This window comes from Ursus americanus, chromosome 17, assembly GCF_024610735.1.
Source record: "Ursus americanus isolate L20-20 chromosome 17, mUrsAme1.1.p, whole genome shotgun sequence".
In the NCBI taxonomy this organism is placed as follows: Eukaryota; Metazoa; Chordata; class Mammalia; order Carnivora; family Ursidae; genus Ursus; species Ursus americanus.
Window position 1 is genome coordinate 43,525,789 of NC_142143.1, and position 23,386 is coordinate 43,549,174.

At 41.1% G+C, this 23,386-nt stretch overlaps 1 protein-coding gene across 2 annotated transcripts in view; it reads right to left on the reverse strand.

Annotated features, from left to right (window-relative positions):
- The window catches only part of TPH2 (tryptophan hydroxylase 2), a 318,850-nt gene that overhangs the window by 189,281 nt on the left and 106,183 nt on the right, over positions 1–23,386 (reverse strand). Inside the window, exon 12 of one of the 2 annotated variants that reach the window (XM_087868923.1) lies at positions 21,426–23,355. The exons of the other annotated variant lie outside the window; for it this stretch is intronic. Within the exon in view, the coding sequence (XP_087725049.1) occupies positions 23,181–23,355 (175 nt within the window). The 3' untranslated portion in view covers positions 21,426–23,180. Of the gene's footprint in view, positions 1–21,425; positions 23,356–23,386 lie in introns of those variants that run through there. 2 annotated transcript variants of the gene reach the window in all.

Sequence of the window (23,386 nt, forward strand, 5' to 3'; positions counted from 1 at the left end):
CAGACAAGAATCCAAACCACTTGGAACCAAAAGTTCCCTGTGCCCTCAATGTCCTGGTGAGGCCATATGATAACAGATGTGAAAACTGAACATTAAAACAAAATAAGCCTCAGTGAATAGCTGTTGATGAACCGAACGTTTTCCTGGACAAGCTCCAAAACTAGAAACTTAAAATCTTCTACCATAGTGCTTATTCTAGTGCTTTTAAGTTTTAAAAATAGTGTACTGAGGTCCAACCAGTCCTTTTTTTTAGTTTTCCACAGAAACAGAGAAAGCCTTATCAGCACCTGTCTCATTAAAGGCCATGTGCCTTCACACAAACGAAATGACAACCCCCCTCCGCCCGAGTGCTTGCGGGCTTGGCTCCAGCAAGGAGGAAACCCTCCAGCAGCGGCTGGGCCAGTGACTGTCACAAGGTGGCAAATGGGAAGGGGACGTGCAAAATGCACCACCTCGTCTCTGAAGTGCCATGCTCCCTCCACTCTAGACCCAACAGGAAGACCACAGCCGGCCTGACCCTGGCGGGGTGGGGGGGGGGGGTCGGTAATAAAAAAGAAGCAAAGATCTGATGAAAATCTTCAGCATATTCTCAGTCTGACCTCTTCTTTTCATTTCAACACAATTTCAGCAATTATGTTTATCCCTTAAAGGCCTCCTCTTGTTCATAACTTTGATGATTCTCACATGGGCTGTAGACTGTTTACTCTAATTGTGTTCTTATTAACATTCCCATTCTAAATGGCTAAAAATAAGACTTTGACCTTCCAAAGTGAAAGCCTGTTTACTGCCCTTCCTCTGGGAGAAATTAACTTTGGAAATATCAGCAGAGTATGTCCAGGGCGATATGTCCATTCATTTTTTTTTTTTTTTCTGATATGGTTCTTTAAGATAGAGTCTCCTATTTCCTTTCTGAAAGAGATATGGGGGCAAAGGGTCACTGGGCCCCAAAGAAAATATCACAAGACACTAGCAACAAATGGAAAAGGTTTTCACAGGAGACTGCTACAGTGACTACTCTTTCCCACACACCCACTGACCTCCAGCTTTTAGTTTTAGGAAGAAGATCAAATAATGAACGTAAAGTATTTTTCTTAGTAGGTGCCAGCAATTAAAAATGATACCATTTAAGATCAAATTTTTCATGTAAAGAAAACTATCATTTGGTCACTTTAGGGGGAAAAACATAAACCTATGCATTTCTACCAGAAACACACACACACACAAAAACAAAACAAACGACCTCTGGAAATGTCATCCTGAAGAAGCAGTATAGTAAGGACTTTTTTCTACACAAAATTGAAGGCTAAACACTATGAATTAAAAAACATTTAAATGTGAATTAAAACAATCAAAGATCCAAAGAGTTATTTGCAAAGACTTGGAAAACCCAACCCAACATATTCCCTGTGCCTTTATAAATGTGTGTGATAACCGTGAGTGTCAGTGCCAAATAATAATTCTATACATTTTATTGTATATGGAAGGAAACATAATAGTTGCAGGAAATTGCAGCAATATATTTAGTCCCTTTAAGCCTCTATTTCAATCACCTTTCATAAAGTAAAAGAAATGAAAGGAACTTTGTAAGATATACAAAGGAAACGAAACTTATTGATATATGCTGGAGACCCAAACCAATTCCTTTCATCCAGACACACATAATTCTTACTGCAGACCAGGCTCTATTTTTTGGATGAGCAGTCACTCCCTCCCATTAGAGCTTGGGAAGAATGACTATCTCTGATCATGTATCACTATCATTAAAACTAAGGAAATATGCCCACCCACCCGTTGCAAATGAAAGGGAAGAAAAGTAAAAAATAATCATCATCAGTGCTTCCAAGCACTGACTTTTTATAACTTTTACAGGGATCCATGAATCTTCCAAAATTAATGACAATGGATAAGCTTCCTCAAAGACTTTGCAGGATGCTGCTGGCACTTTTCTGCAAGGTAAAGCGATTTACTTTGCCCTCAGAGGAGGAAAAAAAAAAAGGAGGGCTTAGAAAAATAAACCAGCTTGAACATAAAATTATAAAGTTGAAGAAATAACATATGAAAGAAACATCCCACCTATTCTCTATTTTAATCATCTCAAAACCTAAAGGAGAATTAAACTTATTTATTTCCCCAACTGAGGCCATTTTTGCTGAAATTGCAAAACCAGTCATTTTGCAAAAGAAAGGGAACAAATAATATTTTGTGCTGTCCAGAGTAAATGCCATAGATTAAAGAAGAAGAAAAGATGAAAATAAAGCTCAGTTGAAAAGAAGTAATTTCAATAAATATATTCTCTACCATGTACTTTAATAATAATTGATTAATCAGCATTCAAATTATAAAATTTTTCTGACAAAATAATTTCTAAATCCACAGCTGACTTCAGGAGCTTATAAGTGATCAACAATATTTTGAAAGTTAAACATCCCTAAGATATTTACTGGTAATTGTTCACAATTAAGTAAAGGAATGCTCTTTCTGCCCATTATGACTTAAACACTGATGAAACAGTAAAATTCATTCAATTATTTTTTCATTCAAAAAGTATTTATTGAAGGTCTACTATGTACCAAGCATTCTTCTAGACACTGGAGGTACAGCAGTAAACAAGAGGGGGGGAAAATCTCAGCTAGAGAGATGTAAGAATAGAGCTTTTATTCCAGTAAAGGAAGACAAAATATGAATGAAATACATATATGTTTGATGGTGATAAGTACTATGGAGAAACAATGCAGGAAAGGATGATGGAAAGAGCTGAGGGTGGTAGGATTTGAGAAGGGGTGGGGAGGGAGAATTGAACAACAATGCTTCACTGAGAAGGTAGCTTTTGTGCAAATACCTGAAGGAAATAAGAGAACAAGATACTGATATCCAGAGCAAAAGCATTTCAGGCAGAAGAAATAGCAAGTGCAAAGGCCCTGAGGCAGGGGTATGGTTGTCATGTTCAAGGAACATCAAAGAGTGTGTCATTTCTGAAGCAATATGAGGCAAGAAAGAGTAAAGATGATCTCACAGAAGTAAAGGAATGAGATTAAAATAGTGTACATTCTTTTAGGCTATTGTAAGAATTTCGGCTTTTTCTCTAAGTTGGGAAGCTTTTGGAGGTATTTGAAAAGAAAGACATGATCTGAGTTCCATTTCAACAGGATCACTCTGGTTGTGATACTCAGGAAGACCATCAGGAGAGAGGGACAGTAGCACGGAAACCAGATAGGTTATTACAGTTACCCAAATAAGACATGATGGTGCTAGGACCTGAGTGCTGGCAGTGAAGGTGGTGGGAAGTCATGAGATTTGGGATGTATTTTGAAGGTAGAGTCAACAGGATTTATTGATTAAATGTTGGGAGCTAGTATGAGAAAGAAGAATCAAGTATGACACTGAGGGTTTTGGTTGAATGTGGTCAACTGAATTATTGACCCTAATTCCTCATGTCTCCCAGCATCAGTGTCCTTCTCATTACCTTAATATGGGCAGCACCTGTTTTCCCACACTTTGACCATGGGCTCAACCACACACCGAGCTTTGGCCAATGACATGCACGTAGAAATGACTGCCTGCTGGTCCTGAACTTGGGCCTCAAGAAGCCTTACACATTGTTTCTTGCTGTCTTATACCTCTGCCCTCAGCCTGAAAGGATATTCCCTGCCCTGCCTGCTTGTTCCACAAAAATAAGAAACAAGTGGAGTACAGCTGCTCAGGTGACCCACAGACCTGCAACAGGAAGCAGAGCCACCTTAGCCTCTGAAGCCTGAAGCCAATTGAGATAAGCCAACTCCAAATCAGCCTTTAGATGTAAGAGTACTAATAAACGATTCTTGTTTTTAGCCTTAGAGAGTAGGATGGTTTGTTACGAAGCAATAGCTAACTGATATGCTGAACAACTTATTAGATAGAATTGTATTTACTAAAACAAGGCAGCTTACAAGAGAAGCAAGTTTGGGGAAGAAAATCAAAATCTTAGTCTTGGGACATACCAAGTTTGAGTTTCCCACTAGGCTTTAAAGTGGGGATTGAATAGAAATTGCACATATCGGGGAAGAAGTCTAAGCTAAAATATAAATTTAAGAGTCATAGGTACTTAGATGTTATTCAAAGCCATAAGATCAGTTACGATCTCTAAGGAAATGAGTACAGCTAAAGAATGGGTGCAATCCAAGCCTTGGAACACTTCAACATAGAGAGGTTGAGGAAATGAGGAAGAACAAGCAAAGGAGATGGAGTCGGAGCAGCCAGAGGCGTAGGGGAAGACCCCAAAAGAGGACAGTGCCTGGAAGCCTAGCGAATAAAGTCATGTACAGAGTAAGAGAGCCATGGGACCAATTGCACTGACAGGTGAAGTGGGAGGAAGCCTGAAACATTACCATGAGGATCCCGCAACGTGAAGCTCTGATGATTTGACTGAGTTTTGGTAGGGTGGTGGGGCCAGACACTTGGTTGGCATGAGGTCTAAAGAATGGGAGAAGAGGGACAGGGTCAGTACGTATAGATGGCACTTTAACAACTTTTGCTACATAGGGGAACAGAGAAATGGGGCAATAGCAAGAGGGAGAAATGAGATTTTAAAAAGAGTCTGTTGAGTTGTTGTTGTTGTTTAATGGTAGGGAAAATAGCATTTTTTTTCATATGCTGATGAGAATGATCCAGAAGAAGATGAAAACTTCATGACGGAGAGAGGCGGACGGTTAGTAAATAGGAGAGAAGACGGCGTGGGTGGAATGAGGGCAAGAAGACAAGTAGTTCTGGATGGAGCTTATGGAAAGCCTCTTGACCGCTTGTATTTTCTCAATGGAATAGGAAGCGAGGTCAGCTAAGAGAGGGGGTGGAGCAGCCGGTGTGAGAGTTTAGAGAGAGAGGAGAAAGTAGGACATAATCTAAGAGAGTGGGAAAGTACACAGACCACATAAGGTCAAGCTGCATAAGCCCCACTGGGGTGAATGATCACAAATATAAAGTGAGACCAAGCAGGGGACGCCTGGGTGGCTCAGTCGACTGGGCCTCTACCTTCGGCTCAGGTCATGATTCCAGGGTCCTAGGATGGAACCCCAAGGCAGGCTCCTTGATTTGCAGGAGTCTGCTTGTCCCTCTCCTTCTGCCCTCCTCCAGCTCTTGCTCTCTCTGTGTCTGTCTGTCTCTCTCTCTCAAATAAATAAATAAAATCTTTAAAAAGTATAAAAAAATAAAGTGAGACCAACCATGGTTCTGTGTTTGTCTACAGCCACATTCTGTTGCTTGGTTATAGGCATAGAGTAGGAAGACAGCCCAGTGTACCCAGGTTGGGATTTTCCCCAACAAAACTCAGAGTGTGCCTGGGCGCAGCTGAGGGTATATGCACTATCACGGTAATGACGGACCCTGGAATTTAAGCTGGAGAAGAGGGGAACTCTGTACATGGCAGGTGAGGGAGAGTGAAAAGAGGATGCCAGGACTTTCACAGCGGAGGTCACCAAAGGGAGCTGCAAAGTTGGGGTGGTGGCAGGAAGTAGTTGTTCGAAACAGAACCTGTGGAGAGGTCACGGTTATGCACAACAACAAAGTCAGGATATGGCTGAAAATGAAGAGCTGCAGGGGGCTGGAGGACAGGACGGGTAGGGCAGAGGAGGGCAAGGAAACGCAAAGCCAGCGTATTAAAAGATTCAGCAGGGCTCTGATGTTACATTCCAAGAGTCCCATCAAGAGGAGCGTTAGAGAGAGAGCCAGTGGAATAAAAGATAAAATCTTCCAGAAACGCAAATTAAAAGATTTGGGGTTTCTGCAAAATATTTATGTCACACCTTAACCGATTTCTTAGTAAGTAGTATTCGAATTTCCCTATAAAACATTTAACAGGGATCCTAGAAGTATAGTGGAACTCTGTTAACCTACCTCCACGTAACCAACTGGCCAGGTCACCTGCTACTCCCTGGCTCCCTGGTGGAGCCCAGAGCAGCAGAAAGCCGGGGGGCAGAGGCCACTCCGCAGCCAGCTCACTCAGCGCTGCTCCCATCCGCAGGGCTGGATGCCGGGCAAGAGGCCGCTATGTGTGTTCCCAGTCCTGTTGAGGCCGCTTAAACTTGCTTGTGTAGCTAGTTGCATGACTGCATCATTTGGTGAAATATCATGTAAGTCCATGATGTTTGAATGCGAAAAGAGTCATGGCTTCTTTGAAAACCATGTTGAATGCTTCGGAAAGACGTTATTAAGGGGCATCACTAAAAAAATATGCTGTCAGATTAGATATGAGACAATCATAAAGTACTTTTAAAGAATCATAAAAATGAAGGTGTCAGCACCCACGCTGCTGTGCCCGTGTCTTAGATTATCGCTCCACTTGAAGAAGCCGAAGCAGAACTCACAGACAATAAATCATGGGTGTGGTTGATGCCAGCAAGATGAGGCTGAACCCCAAAGGGGGCACATACTCGACACGAAGACGGCAGCTCTAGAGCAGAATGCTGGTGAAGGAACGTGAATGTACACGTTCTTAAGGTAAGTAAAATCTTTAAGGTGCCTTTTTAAAATAATTTCCAGCTTCAAGCCACTTCTTCAATTAACCAATTTAACCACTGCCCTGATTGCATGAGATTAAAGCGCTTCCGATGCTACTTTAAACTAGACCAGAATTTAGACGAGCAGACCACAGAGATGAAACGATTCATTCCTAAAGTAAGTCCCTTCTAAACATGGAAAGAACGTTAACCTGGTTGAACCAGGAAGAGACTTTGATCTTCGTTGTTATTTGTGTAAAGTCGTACCATTATCAGAATGGGAACAACGTTACACAAGCAGCAAGGCCACATAGTTGCCTTTAAGGCAGGCTGCTCCTGGATTCCTAAATACATGAGAACCTCTGCCTTGAAGCTTCCCTCTGATTTCTTTCACATTAGAATAAGAGTTTTGGTGTGATGAATTATGTTGTAACTTTACGTTCATCTTTCACCAGGGTGGGCTGCACGAATGTGGTTATGAAGAGAGTCAATAATTAAACTGACCTGCTCTTGTCCAGAAGGATCTATATCAGTGTGACATGGGAAATATAACCATGATTATGCTACTGCACAATTTGACCCAGTATTTCCACCCAAGTCCAGAATGCTGGCTGAACCAGGCAGTCCAGAGGACAGAGACAGAGGACCCTACAGGGCAAACACTGCCAGGGTAGGAAGGAAGAGATGAGAAGCGTTCAGCATGGGAAAAGAGGAAAGCCTTCTCTTTTGAACACTGTGATGGACTCTATATTTTAAGAAACAGAAGGAAACTAAAAATTTGCTGCAAATGGTAAGAAATGTCCTGTTCAAAGGAAGTAGCCTTCTAAGTGGAACAAGATCACCATGAGATACACAGAAAAGGATAAAAAAAAATAATAACTTGAGTGACACAAAAAAGAAAGCTGGAACCAAAACTCTGCTCAGCCACATTTAATTAAGGTTTCTGCACATTCTTTAATGAAGATGATTGAAATTCTCGTCTCATTAGCATCATTAAAATTTACCATATATGCTTAGACTGAGGTTAACCAAATACTATACTCTATATAGTTTTCATCTCAGAGCATGGATTCAGTCAAAATGAAATTTCAAAGTGAAAGAACCCTTCCAGGTCTTGTAGGAGCTGAGTCAAGCCTGAGTTATGGCCCTATTAACTACCGCAAGCAAAACTCTGGTACCCACTGCTGATAGCATCTCTTTCAGAACAATTTAGTGAAATGTATCAGGTACTATAAATTCTTCACACCTATTCACCAAGTGATGCTACATCCAGGAATTTAGTCGATAGAAATGGAGAGTGAACAGGCATTTATACACAAAGATTTAGAAACAATTCACACTAACAACTTCAGAGAAATGGATAAGTCATATGGTGGTACATTTAGATGTTATTGGGTCTTCAATGGGACCAGAGAAGTAGCAAAATGGGCAACGCGTACGTATATAGGGGAGAATATTTGTTATTTTGAAAGCTAGGCCCTGTGTTCTTATTAACATAGAAACTATTTTGTCATGGTAAAGAAGGAGCAAGATCGCACAGCTAAAAGAGAGAGGCAAGGGACAGAAGTGAGTGAAATGGCCCATGTCTAAAGAGATAACGTGGAATAGTGGGAGTGGGAGTGAGGCTCACTGAAGAGCGCTTACGTAGCCATAAAGACAACCAATCCTCAGTTCTGTCTGATTGTATCTGGGAATGTGCATTTGTGCATCTGGAAATGTTGCCATCTCTTCTGATTTTTTTTTTCTAAAGGAGCTAACCACCTGGATTTTTTATGCTTTTTGTGTAATGGCCAATATTGTAAAGCCCCACTTATAGCTCAAGGGCTGCCAGGGTGCCTTAAGGAGTGTGTGTGTGTGTGTGTGTGTGTGTGTGTGTGTGTGTGTGACAGAGAGAGAGAGAGAGAGAGAGAGAGAAAGGGACGATGGCTATCTGAGGATAGCCTGGGTAGGCTGGGACTAGCCAAACCGTAGATAGTTAAACTGCCCTGCAAAAAAATTTAATTTGAGGTTGAGAGAAAGAAGAAAGAAAGGGAGGGAGGTGAGGAAATCAGAAACCAGCTAACATAGCAGTAGATGGGGTAAGGACTTAGAAGAACAAGGATTTTTTGAATATCCAGTTCTTGGGGGTTGCACAAACCTTCAGCAAAGTATGCCATGTGCACGAATAGCCCGGCTAATAATATTAGGGGGAGAGAAAAGGACAAAAGCTCTTTGTTCTCCCACCTGGGTTAATGTGGTCAAGGAAGAAGAGAACTACTTTACAAGTTGATAGATAAGTGAGTTTCAAGGCTTTAATAAAACAGGAAATCGGAGAGAGAGGTACCATAAAAATATAATCTCCAAGAACTGCCAGAAATCATAGCTAGGGCATTGGACATCCCATGAGACAGAAATTAGTGAGTGTATTAATGTAACCTTATCTGCTATTCCTAGATCTCAGCGGTTTAAAACAATAGAAATTTATTTGTACTACACATCACAGTTCATTGGTGATGGATAAGAGACTAGTAGCTCTGCTCCACACAGTTATTCAAATTTTCAGACTGACAGACAATGCGACACATGAATTCCGAGGTCACCCTCAGCATTCAGCTAGTTCTTGGTAGGAGACTCTAGACTAGAGTAGAGAACCATGCATATTATTTCTATGACCCACATTCTACTATCCATAATTCAATCATACAGCCATACCTAACTGTAAAGAAGGCTAAAAGTGTGGTCTAGATGTATACCCAGGAGGAATGAAAAACTACGTTCTCTGACCCAGTTAATTCAAGCCAACTTTATTTAAATCTTCAAGAACTGGGTAACATGTACATGGATGGATGGATGGATGGATGGATGGATGGATAGATGGATGGATGGATAGATGGATGGATAGCAGGATATATAGATTTGGAGGAGGAATCCCTAAATGTTATATGTATATATATGTCCATATTTGGGGGGAGTATATATATTCATACATAATGGCACTTTGTATGTTTGTCCCTTCTTAGTTTTCTCCCAGAACCTCTATGATGTTGCCATGGTTCACATGATCCCACCTCCCCAAAGATTGACTAAAGAGGGTGGACACCTTACCCATCCTAGACCAGTCAGAGCCCCATTGAAGAGAGTTTGGAATTAAAGAAGAGGAGCTGCAGTTTGAGTTCTTTTTATTATTATTATTATTATTATTATTATTATTATTATTATTTAAGATTGTATTTATTTGAGTGAGAGAGAGAGGGGGAGAGCACAAGCAAGAGAGAGGGAGAGGGAAAAGCAGGCTCTCCGCTGAGCAGGAGCCCAACACAGGGCTCGATCCCAGGACCCCGAGATCATGACCTGAGCCAAAGGTAGACACTTAACTAACAGAGCCACCCAGGCACCCCTGAAGTTTGAGTTCTGGAATTAAGAAGTCCTAGCAGAGGCTGCTAGTTGTCCACAGCTGGACACCTGAGAGCACATTTGATATTTCCCAGCCTCTAGGGGCAAACCGTGCTTAAGTGGGTCAGTTCAAATCAAAGGACTGAGAGTGGAAGTTAGGTATGTAACTTCTAGATCATCTCCTACTTGAAAGGTAAGCCCTTTCTCCTGAACTAGTGCTGCCTTGACTCCCTCCCATGAATTGGAAACTTGGATATGCCCATGAACCCATTTCAACCAGGCAGACTCTGTCAGTACTCCAGGGAGTGGCAGAGCAAAAAGATGGAAGAAATCTAGAATCCAGAACGGCTGCATGGACCAGACCTGCCCCATCACCCTGGAGAGAGACAGAAATACACTTCTTTTAAGCCACTGTATTTCAGAGGCTCTTTGATGCAGCAGCTCAGCCTTTACTGACACTGATACAAAGGCCATGAACTACAACAGCCACATGCATGTCCAAAACTAAAAAAAATCAGTGTTCAAGAGCAGAAAAACACCAAAAGGAAGCAAAGATAAGAAAACACTCTGTCTTAGAGGAATGAGAAGAGTAAACATTATTGCTGTCTTGTCAATGACCAGAGCCCTTCCTTCTTGATGTTCTTGAATTTCATGGATGGCCTTTCAATAAATGTTCATTTTTGCTTGAGCTAATTTGAGCTTCTGCTGCTTATGGCTATAAAACCTCTAAGACTGTAAGAGAGCATGAGTTTCAACAGCAGCGGTGTCTGTGACGTAGGTGGACAGGTCATTTTTTTTTAAGTAGGCTCCACACCCAGCATGGAGCCTTACATGGGGCTTGAACTCATGACCCTGAGATCAAGACCTGAGCTGAGATCAAGATCAAGAGACTGGAGCCATCCAGGCACTCCAATGTACGTGCCATTTATTTACTTTTTCTTTAATTTACCAAACATCTTATAATGAAAAGACATTGTTTTGTTTTTTTTTTTTAAACAGGAGAAAGGTTATATTGAAATTTTTTTCTACTACAAGAGGGGTTAAATAGGAAAAATAACACTTCTAACAGAATTCTCTCTTGGCCATACTTCTTGTCTGGGTGTGCCAGATAATACATTAATAGTAATGATACTCTTCACCATATATCTATCATGGGTGAGACACTGTGACTATGAATTTTTAATATGTAATTTCATTTACTCTTTGCACCCAATGTATGAGAAAAATAATATCCCCATTTTAAAGATAAAGAAATTGATTAAATAATTTCCCCAAGGTAAGCAAAATTATGCCCCCCTCTAAAATGTCCATATTCCTAATCTCCAGACTCTGTGGATATTTTAGGCAATGTAGCAAGAGAGAACTAAGGTTGCAGATGGAATTAAAGTTGCTAATCAGCTGGCCTCAAAATAGGGAGATTATCCTGGATTAGCCAGGTAGACCCAATGTATTCACAAGAGTCCTTAGAAGTGAGGGAGGAAAGCAGAAGAGTCAAGAGAAACAGATGTGATCACAGAAGCATGGTCAGAGTGATGCAATGTAAGGACTCCACCCACCATTGCTAGCTTTGAGGACCAAAGAAGGGGTCATGAACCAAAGCATGCATCCAAAAATCTAGAAGCAGGAAAAGGCAAAAACAAAAAAACAAAAAACAAAAAACAGATTCTCCCTTACAGTCTCCAGAAAGGAAGGCAGCCTATCAGCGCCTTGATTTTAGCCCTGTGAGACCCATGCCAGACTTCCAACCTAGAAAACTATTGTTCCAGGGGCTAAGGTTGCAATGGTGTGAGAGCAGCAATAGAAAAATAACACACTATTAATGTGAGAGAGCTGCTTGCGGACGTAGGTAGAAAAGAAATCAAAAATCAAAAAAAAGTCTGAGGTGAAAGAAAATGTATCTCTCCGTGTGGCTCAAACTGGCCTCCGAGAAGGCTTCCTAAAAGTGGTTAGAGGAAGTGGCAATTTGTGATTGAGGCATAGAAGGGAAGGGCTAGTGTTTTATGGTGGGTGGACCCTGAGAAATATCCGAGAATGTTAATACACTTTCTGGCAGATTAATCCGTTCTGAAAACCCTGAATCACCATATGACAGAGGAACAGATAGGTTTTGTGGAGTCTGGGGGAAATCTGGCCCACAGATATTGTTATGGATATATTAAACGAATTTTGAAAATGGAAGTAGTTTAGAAGTTATATAATCCAATCCTCTTATTCCAATTTATTTATTCATGTATATTTTAACAGCTTTATTGAGGTATAATTGATATACAAGAAACCTGCATGTATTTAATATGTATAATTTGATGAATTTGGACATATGGTGAAACCATATGTCAAGGTACTAAACATATCCATCCCCACATGCCCCTTTGTTTTTATTTCAGTTCCGGTTTTGGTTTGTGGATTGGGTTTTTTGGGTGGGGGGAGGTTCTGGTAAGAACACATGACATAAGATCCATGCTCTCACCGAAACTTTTAATTGCATAATGCAGTGCTGTTAAGTATAGGCACAGTGTCATACAGGATATCATTGAAATTTATTTATCCTGCAAACTGAAACCTTCTACCCATTGAACAATTCCCTATTTTTCCCTCCTCCCCAAACCTGGAAACCACCAGGTTACTCTCTGCTTCTATGAGTGAGACTAGTTTAGATACTTCCTATAAGTGGAATCACACAGAATGTGTCCTTCTGTGGTTGGCTTATTTCACTTAACACAATGTTTCCCAGGTTTATCCTTGTTGTTGCATGTGGCAAGACTTCCTTCTTTTTCAATGCTGAATAATATTCCATTGTGTGGATATACCACAGAAAAAATAACTTCATTTTCCAAAGAAAGGAAAATATCACTCCTAGAATAAGGTAGGAATCTGGGTAGGAACGTACAGTCCATATGCATGGAACTCGACTGGCTGTGCTCATGCTTACTGCCAGGACACAGGTGCTCCATTCACACCTCTAGGGGCTGAGAGCTCAGTTCTTTGGAGTCCATAGCCCCTTAACCCTTAAAAGTTCTTCTCCTTTGGCTTCTAGAATCACACATTCTTGATTCTCATACTTTTTTTTTTTTTTTGACGCTCCTCCTCTGTCTTCATTTTCCCTCCTCTCTGCTCACCACCTTAAGAGCCCACCAAGGGATCTTTCCAGCCTGCATGTTAGATGATGTCAAGTACAGAAGTGGGGAGAGAGTAGCGAGGTCGGGAGAATGGACTGGTCAATGGTGGTGTTTACCACTAGTATAAACTCACTTTATCCACTCCAAAAACAGGGACATTTGATGAGAAGTCAGCACATGCAAAAGGGGGTGATTAAAATGAGACATGGGGGGTAAAGGCCCACCCCAACCCTGATCATTTAGGAGCTAAGGACAAGCTCCATTAGGCACAATGATTTTTTTAATGGGGCAATAGTTGTAGTCTGGATGATAAAAACCTGTTTGGGTTTCTGCCCCTCCCATCTTCTCCCAGAACTGACTCCCTGCTCATAGGAAAGGGTCTCTGTAGTCACATTTAAACCATCCTACCTTTCCATTCTGCCCCATTGGACCAGGAATGGAAGCTGACCCACACTGGAGCAATCAGATTCTCTTTCCCAAGATTTTGAAATCTGAATTGAGAGGCAGTGACTCTGTCTTTCCCTAAAACTATAACATGTAAAGCTCAGGAGTTCTAAAGTCCCCATATTCCACCATGCAGATGGGTAAATAGAAAAATCCCATCTGCAGATTTTTAAAAAGATTAAAAAAGAGTCCTGGAGGGGCGCCTGGGTGGCTCAGTCGTTAAGCGTCTGCCTTCAGCTCAGGGCGTGACCTGGCGTTCTGGGATCGAGCCCCATCATCAGGCTCCTATGCTGGGAGCCTGCTTCTTCCTCTCCCCTTCTCCTGCTTGTGTTCCCTCTCTCTGTGTCAAATAAATAAATAAAATCTAAAAAAAAAAAAAAAAAAGAGTCCTGGAAAGCAGAATGAAACAGATGTGCAGAGAAGGCAAAGGTGAAAACAGAAAGCAAATCCAAAGTCTTTCCAGTTACCAGCTCTTTTTGGAGGCCCACTGCACCCCTGCTCTTGGGTTGCATGAGCCATAATGTAAGAAAGCTCCCCACCGTTCGCCAAGCTAACCCAAATGATACGAATAATACAAAAATAAATGTCAACGAAGTAACCATTCAGGAATGGAAGCTAAAGCTAACAGTTGATCGGTTTTTGATTACGATGCTTCCTGAAAGGAGGCTCCATTTCAGTTCACACGTCAAATATCCCTTCTCACCACATGTCAGTTTTTGTCACACCTGACCTCGGTCCTCAAGTAAAGACCACCACAAGGACAATGACTCTGTCTACACCGGTGGTTAGGAAGAGCGCTATATTCAAAGTTGTTTAATTTAAAACCAAGATGAAAAGGATGCCAGAATAAAGCTCAAAGGAGAACTGAATCCAGCTACTGTTCTCCTTCCCATATGAGAATATTTTTTGAAAGCGAATTCTCCAGGGAAGAGGACATCACAAAGGAAACAGATGGTTATTTTAAGGCAAGTAGGAGACACTCCATATTGCCTTTCCCTCGCTCCTTCCTTCAACAGGAAGGATTGCAGCAGTTTCGGCTACTCCTCACACACATTTCAGCCATCCCGGTTATGCAGTGCGATAGATAGACAGATAATTGTGCTACCGGCTACAGAACAAGCGGCTGAACGTGCAATGGGTCTCCGAGATGGAAACCTCGTCGGTTCGCGTTAGCGAATCATCGCACGAAACAAATTGTTCACTTTCTGTTCAGTCCATTAGCTCCAAGGATGAAAGGAATTGCTCTCCCAATACATAATATTCCAATTTCCTCTTTTCACTTAGCACCTCCCTTTCCTGCTTTACAAATAAAATGCATTTATATTCTGAACTGAATGTGTTCCCTCTGACCAGGGCTTCATTTTCCTTAGAGACAGCCCTAAGCAATTGCTCTCTGAAATGAAGCCTTGGGAATGCAGTACCTCTGACAGTGAAGAGGTTGGTTGGACCTGCCTTTTAGTAGACGGACTGGTGACTAGAACATGTACCCACCAACCATTCTGCCCTCTGGTTCAGTTTTTCTGAGATAGAGTTGTAGACTGGCCCAGAGCCAACTTGCCATAATTCAATGAACTATGAATAATAGTTTGATCTGCTTAGTGTGTTTCTTCCAGAAAGTTCCAACCTTTTATATTGTTTCATTAATTTAAACAGGTTTTTATATTTTTATCCCTATTTCATAGATATAAATTTTGATGTCCGGAGAGAAATGCAAAACATCTCTGAGGTCACTGCATCAGTGAGTATCCATTGCTTTTGAATTTCCAGGTAGTGATTTAAGGCCATCATGCAAATGATCACAAGCCTACAGATTCACGTCTGAATGAGATTCAGTCAGTTCTATTAAAATCTAGTCAAATGAAAGTATGGAAAGTCACAGAAATGAAAACAATGACCCGTAACACTGGTATGGTACTTCTTTGGGCCATTAAGGTACAATGATTTCATCATCCAAGTGTGGGAAAAGCTGGAGATGTTTAAGGGCTGATTTTAAAACAAGAAGGGAAGGAAATTAACCTTCGCGAAGTAATTTTTTTGGTTAGACATATATATAAAATTAATTTTCATGATAATTCTGTAAACAACATATTCTCATTCCCATTTACAGAAAACAAAACTGAAGCTAAGAAAGTGTCAATATGTCCATAGAGACCACCCAGCTAGTAAGCAGAAAAATCAGACCGTGTACTTCCATTTACCTGATTCCAGAGCCCGTGTTCTCCTACCATACTCTGAGAATTTTTGTTTAGAGCTGCTCAATTCTACTGCAAACCAGATCCTCCTAACAGTTATAGTAAAAACAAGAACAACGACAAAAACAAAACAAAACAAAATACAAACCAAAAAAAAAAACAAAAAAAAACCCGGTACAAAAAAGTCTTATCCCAGTATCTTCAGTTTAATTTGCCGCGATATTCTCTCTCCACGGAACAAATCAGTGGCCTATGGATCAAATCTCAAGTGGTCACCTAGAACCCAATTAAACACTTGCACTGAGCAATTCTGCTGCTGGCCGAATCTTACTGGAAGTCATACCGTTCCCAGCATTAGAGGGGGATAAACAGGTCGGACATCCCGGACTTCTATGGCATGGACTAAACCAGAAGCATATAAATAGTACTTCTTCAGGAAGTTGTGATTTCCAAAACCAAGAGGAAAACTGTGAAAAAAGCAAGTCTAAAATCTCTTGCCACTCCTTTTGTGCTTTTAGACTGGGCGTTGGTGCTTTTTGGAGCCAGTGGCAGCAGCAGGAAATGAGAGCAAGGGAGGAGAGGCCATGTATTAGCTCACAGACCTACCTGGAAAGTCCAAAGGTACCTCGAGCTTCAGGCACAACTAAATCCAGGAGCTTGACAATGGCATTAAGGCTTCGTCTCTATCTCTTGCTCTTTGGTCCTACATTCCCCACACGGTGGCTCCTAGAAATTCCAGACTCAAAAACTACCACTTCCCGGTCACAGAAGAAAGCAGCACGCCTCTTTCCGCAAAGGTTCCGGAAAAAAACAGGGTTTGACTTTAATTGGCCCACCTCTGGGCGTGACCCACCTCTGCCAGGGTTTGACTTTAATTGGCCCCCCTCCAGGCGTGACCCACTCCTGCACCAGTTGCTATACTGTATCTCACTGACCAAGCCTAGGCGGTCAGCCCATCCCTGGAACTGGGAGAATCCGCTTTACCCAAGGTATGAACAAAGCATGGGAGGTGTTCACAAAAGGAAAGCGGGGAGTCACAGTTACTGGTAGGTGAGAGGCAAACAGCAGCTGGCCTATGTCAGTAGAACGACAACCACGCTCAAAGGCGTAGTTCCAACACAGAAAACCCTCTGTCCAGGCTACGCAGGAGTCGTGGGGATTTTTCCCTCTGTTCCCAGGCAGAAGCTCCAGAGGCCAACTCCTCCTGGCAATTAGCTGTCAGCTGATCACCAATCAAACGTGCTGGAGTGGGCTGTGCTGATGATCCGTATTTGCAGTAATCATTTGGCTGGGTGAATCAAATTATACTTTCCAATGCCACTTCCAATCAGGATTTCTATGTCGGCACTGGTTTTCAGCAGTCAGTATTACCCTGCAAGTTATTTTCTTTGATATTGACTGTACATGGGAAAGGGAGGAATTTCGGCTTCTTTTAAATTCTGCTCAACAGGAAAGACCAAAAAGTTCTAGAGATTTGTGAGGAGGCTAATTAGGATCCATTCCAACTTAATGGCTAGGCTTTCTCACTGAAATGGATAGGGGAACATGTTCCGCCCTTGCAAGGTAGAGATTTTTCTTCCGAGTACCTATCTGATTTGGGGACCTCATTCTTTCATAATGCCATGTGCCGTGATCAATCAGATGTAATGATCAAAAGGAAGTTTGCCTCAATCAATCCCAATAACAAATAACTGCTATAGTGGCAAACCTAATGTGTTCTTCACTTCAGATTCACTTGCCAATAATTGGCCTCATTAACGTCTGTGAAGTTAGCTGTTCACTGAAATTGGGCAAGCTGTACATTAGATGTGTTCAGTGGTTTTCAGCCCTTTGGGAATAATAGACCTACTGAATCAGCATCTTGCTAGTTCCATGAAAATTAACAAACTAAAAAGTAAAGAGACTGCAAGGGATCTGCAAGGAGTGAAGGAGGTACCAGGAAATTCCCACCACCTTCCTATAATTAATATTATCTTTCTCGACCTAAAAATGAGGGTTAGGTTTGCATCTTTTTTAAAGATTTGATTTTGACAGAAAATGAACTTGATTTCTTTGTGCCACAATCTTTCAAATTACCCTACCCACATCTGTCAGATGTTTTCGTTGTTCAGTTATAAAAACTGTATCCAGACTGGATTATGAGAATGCTGTTTGCAGGCACCATAACCACAGATGCCCTTAGGTTGAACGTCAGGCTCACAAGATCTTCCCCGAGAAGGAAATACACACCCAGCTGCTGCACCAGACCCATCCTTCTTGGGGAGAGGAAGAAATCACAGTAAGTGAACCTTTCTGGGGTATCTGAAATATGCACCTGGGGAGCTGGAAGGCAGCAAGACGAAAGGAAATAGACAACTGATTCACTTACACTTAAGGGTCCATTCCCACAGAAATGGCTGGGTGGCACGGTGAGCACAGCTCTTCAGTGTGCCTGGAAGTGAGGGAGCTTTTTTGTCCAGAATTATCCTAAATGTCAGTACCACCAGTGGTCACCAGTAATGCCTCATTTTCCACTTCATTTTTACTTATGCAGTTAATATTTGTGAGTCACAAGGAAAAAAAATCCCAGGGCTTTTTATCCTTAAAAGCTGGCCAGGGAAAGTTTAACATGATGTTGCTTTGTCCAAAGAAGCTTTAAGTATTTGCAAAGGACACAGGATATCATTGGATATCTGCTTCTCTGGTCAGATGATAACCCAGGTACCAGTTATTCCAGTCTCCTCACTTTTCATCTGACAGTTCTAATCCACCCACTTAATTTAATAACTTACTTAATTACAACTAGCTTTAATAATGTCCACATGATCCAGCAAGATACTGTATTGCAATGGCCTCCTAATTAATTTGACCCCACCCTCCCATCCCCCTTCAATTCTTTTTTTTTTTTTTTTAATTTGTCAGAGAGAGAGAGAGAGAGACAGCACAAGCAGGGGGAGCTGCAGGCAGAGGGAGACGCAGGCTCCCCGCTAAGCAAGGAGCCCAATGCAGAACTCGATCCCAGGACCCTGGGATCATGACCTGAGCCGAAGGCAGACGCTTAACCGACTGAGCCACCCGGGGGTCCCCCCCCTTCAATTCATTTCCACACTGCAGTCTGAGTAACCTCTTAAACGTAAATCAGATCTTGTCACCGTCTTGCTATAGTTCTCCAGTGACTTTCCACCCCATTTAGAACATACCTGACCCTTTCGGGGTACCTGGGTGCCATCGTCTGGTAAGCAGCCCACTCTTGGTTTCTACCTCAGGTCGCGGTCTCAGCGTCATGAGATGAGCTCCGTGTTGGGCTCCGCACTCAGCAGAGAGTTTGCTTAGGATTCTCTCCCTCTCCCTCTGCCCCTCCTACTACTTGTTCTCTCTCTCTCTTTCTCTCTCGCTCTCTCAAATAAATAAATCTTTAAAAAAAAAAAAACCCATACCTGAGCCCCTCTGGAACCCTGTATTATCTCATCCTTGCCTCCCAGGCTACCCTCTTGTCCTTCCTCTAAAGCCTTCCAGTGGCTTTGATCTTACTGTCCCCTCTTCCAGAAACACTCTTTCCATGGGTTTCTTCAGGCCTGGCTTCTTCTCATCCCATGGTTCCTAGTCAAACGCCATCTGCTCAGAAAGGCTTTCCCTGGCCACCTTACTCCTTCCCCCTTCCCATTGCTCCTTATCCCTCCAGTTATTTTCTTCATAAAATCTGCCATGGTCTCAAATAATCTGTTTTTTTGACTGTATCTGTTCACCAGAATGTAAGTTCAAAGGGGGCATAAACTTCTCTGCCTTATTTACCACTATATCCTCAGTGTCTAGAAAAGAATGTCATACAGTCCCCGATATGGTCTAAGCCACTGAATAAATGTTTTGAGACCCCAAGTCATATTATAAAGAATCACCATTCATGTTCCAGAACTGGTTTATTTTGAACACATGCAAATCTAATATCAGAAGAAGCAGCATCTCACCATTAATTCCCTTGCCTCTTCCCAGACTATGGCAATCTGCATAAGAATCATTTCCCAAAATAAGAGAATGTCTTTGGAAATTGAAGAAGAAGAAAAAAAGAAGGGAAAAAAACCCTCAGACACACTAGAAAACTCTGGGCTGCTTTCTTTTTCATTATAAGTAAGACAAGGTTCATGAGAGTAAGCATCAGTGCTTGATTCTTTAGAAGTTGAAAATTAGATCAAATGAATTGGAGGACAACTACATCGTGTGTTAATGTTTTCTTTCTCCAATGAAGAAAATGAGATGATGTGAGCCATGACTCCATTTGAAAATGAAACGTTGTATTTCTATTTGCTTCCACGTTAAAGCACACTGTTTTTCATTTTAGACTTTTCATGTTGGTAAATGTTGCAGTACTTTACATTCATTAGGCACAGGCCCATTTACTATGTGCAAGTAAGACACACACAGATATATCATCCCCATAAAGCATCATTTCTAAATTACACAGTAAATAAATGAGACTAAGCCAGAAACCCAAGTTCCACAACCTTTACCATCAATGTAAAAAAAAAATTAATCTTGGGTCAAAGTTCCCTACTTTAAAACACGTAATTTATGGGGCGCCTGGATGGTTTAGTTGGTTAAGTGTCTGCCTTCGGCTCAGGTCATGATCCTGGGGTCCTGGGATTGAGTCCCTCATCGGGCTCCCTGCTCAGCGGGGAGTCAGCTTCTCCCTCTGCCCCTCCCCCTGCCCATGTTCTCTCTCTCTTTCTCACTCTTAAATAAATCTTTTAAAAAAAAGATGCAATTTATGAAAAATCTATTGAGCTCTCATTATGCCAAATAAACTGATCATCCAAGAATACTGCCTGACCCTAACTCGTAACAGACAAAAATGCTTAAAAAAAAAAAAACTGGACTAATGAGATTCTGTCTTTTGCTAATCTGTGATGCGTAAAAACCTGGTCTTACTAGGAATCTCTTGTTGATTTCTGATGAGCTGGTTATAGAAGTTAGGAGCAAAGTCAAAATAAAGTAGCAATTCACAATGAGACAACAGTGAACAAGTGTGTTCAAATTTATAATTGTCCTCGATTCTATTTAATTTAGCTTTAAGTCATGAGTCATAATGGAGACAAATGATTACACAAAGCAGGTATCAAATATGATGAGAAGCTAGCTGTGATTATCTTGTTGTACTATTTCCATTTGGGGACTTTTTCTGCCAGCACTTTTCCTATGATGGCTATTAAATTTTATAGGATTTTTCCCACCATTAGTCGTAATGGCATTTGTGTGTTAAATGCTCGCAACAAATGAAAACCATGGTTCCATTGTTTCACACGGTGAAAACCATCATTACTGCTATTCCAAATGGAGAACAAATCTGGAAAGAATCAAGTAATTCCTCCACCGTGTATGGTACCTATATAAGGTCTGTGGGAAAGCCTATTTACTTTGCAACGCTTCTATTTTTGAAACACAGATTTTGCGCATATTAAAAAAAAAAACTGAAGATGCCACTGTAAGCCAAATCAGAAGACAGCTCAAATGTTATTTTTGTTGAGGGAATTTGTTTACAATTAAATATAATTCTTGTTTCAGTCCACTTAACTGAAAACCTCCCCCTTCATGGGGCTAGAAGGGAAAAACCTGATGGTTACTTACGGCTATTTTTTAAGGGTGGGTAAAGCAACACCAAATTATGAAAACACCACAAAAGGCAGACATTAAGAGTTTCTTAGCCAATTTTCTTCTTTGAGAAAATTCAGCAACAAGTTCGGGAAACTTCTGGATTTCTTGTTCTGGGCTACTGTTCTAGATTAGTATTTATAAGTAAATAATTACTCAGGGTCATCTATATCTAGCAAAACAAGATATAAGAAACTATGTATTCGGGGACCTATAAAATTATTGAAATCTACACCTACTGGATCATTCTAGATCCTTTTGGTTCAGCTAGCTCATCACTTCTCTACCACCAATAATTTTTCGAGGCACTATCTCTTTCATCTAAAATAGCATTTAAGTTGCATGACTCACATTCTGTCTACCAAATCCCTTTCCAAAGCTCAGTTGTTCTGAGAATCCTTCAGAAATGAAAGGTTCTCAGTAGTTAAGGAACCACTATTCAAACCTCTGATTTATTTTCATTTTACCTCTCTCTAACACACATTTTCACTCTTTTTCATGTTCTTCCCTAATATACCTAGTCCAAAAATTTCTGACTCAAAATGGGCCCATGTGAGTATCAATGAGTTTGAAATTACATGCAATTTGTTAGTAAACAAAACATCTTAGAAATTGCATATGTAAATATTTTAGAACTGTTAACTTAAAAATCATCTGGTCATCTTTTTCTTCTCTACTTTTTCCCAGCCCCTCTTTCCTCCACCCAGTATTCTGTATGACGAAAGGAGAGTGAGAGGAACAGTGGTTGTGTTTGTTGAGAGAATCAGAGGAAGAAATTTATTCACTCATTCAGCACTTTTTTATTTGTTCACTTAATCACCTGATGATACCTCTTACGGCAAAGATGACCAGAGATTTGTGATGTATCACTACCGTTTGCCCAAATCTGCCCAAACGTTGGGCACACCAGACAAACTCTGAGAGATCTAGCTTCGTTTGGGGCTGTGGGAGGTGACAGCTGTACCGCTGGCAGCCCTTGATCACAAGCCAAATCCTATTTAGTGATACACATTAGTTTTGATAAGTATTAGTTTCCCTTCTCTGACTACACACAAATCCACCAAGCTGAATTTCTTTGCAATCCGAAAGTGGGATGCAATGGGCTGTAAATGTTAGTGCACGCTGGCTGTGCTTATCAACCTCTCTGAGACTCAATTTCCACATCTCTGAGATCAGAGCTCTAGGATATTAGTGTTCTCCAAAAGAAATGGGCTAAACACCCAAGCGTGATAATTCACTTTCTTCTGGCATAAAATTCGTAGTCCCAAGATTTTTTTGCCCACCGTTCAGTCTTTCCTAATGGCCCCACTGGAAGTATTTTCTTCCAAAATTCTTTGGAAAGCATGCCACCCCTCAGATTCTACACGGTCAATGCCACCTATCTGTTGCATTTGTAAGATATTCTCTTTTCTTACATTGTATAAATACTCGATCTAAACCCTATTCTAACTAGTGTGTTTGCTAGTTTTCCTTTTTGAAACAGAATACTGAATCCTTTGTTAATGTGATAGGAGGTTTCACACAATTCTGGGTTTATCTCAAATAATGCTGTGGAAACACTGAGACTATAGAAACAGTTTCACTGCTATTTTCATTTTATCTAATGAACACAGAGGCAACACTCAGATCTGAGAAGGAAAAAGTAATAAGCTAGAATCAGAAGAGGGCTATTTGTTACAAATTTTAAATAGGTGCAGTTTGGTTAAGGACACCAAGCAGGAATGTCAATTCTACTGAAGACGTTTAAATAGGTTACAATATTTCAAACAATGAGCGGTTATCTGTCATCAGGTTCCTTATGGTGTTTCACACATTAACACAGTAAATTACAAGTAGATAGAGATACACAGAATTGCATGCTTACTAGCCAAGCCATGACACAGACAGTTATCGGTGTTATATGACATTGACTAAATTGCTGCAAAGCCCCAAAAAGATCATGCTGGTAATGACACTGGTCCCAGGCATCAAATCCCCAGATACTGGTTCATTTTGTTCAAAGCATCACACACTGTGTTCAAATCACTGCGAAGGTCCTGCACCACGTTTTCAATACTCCGAGTGTCTTTCAGAATTTCAATACTCTGTGTGTAGGGATTGAAGTACACGGAGAAGGGACGGGTGATTGACTTTGCAAAGTCCCTGCAAAATAAGCGGAGATAGAAGGATATGC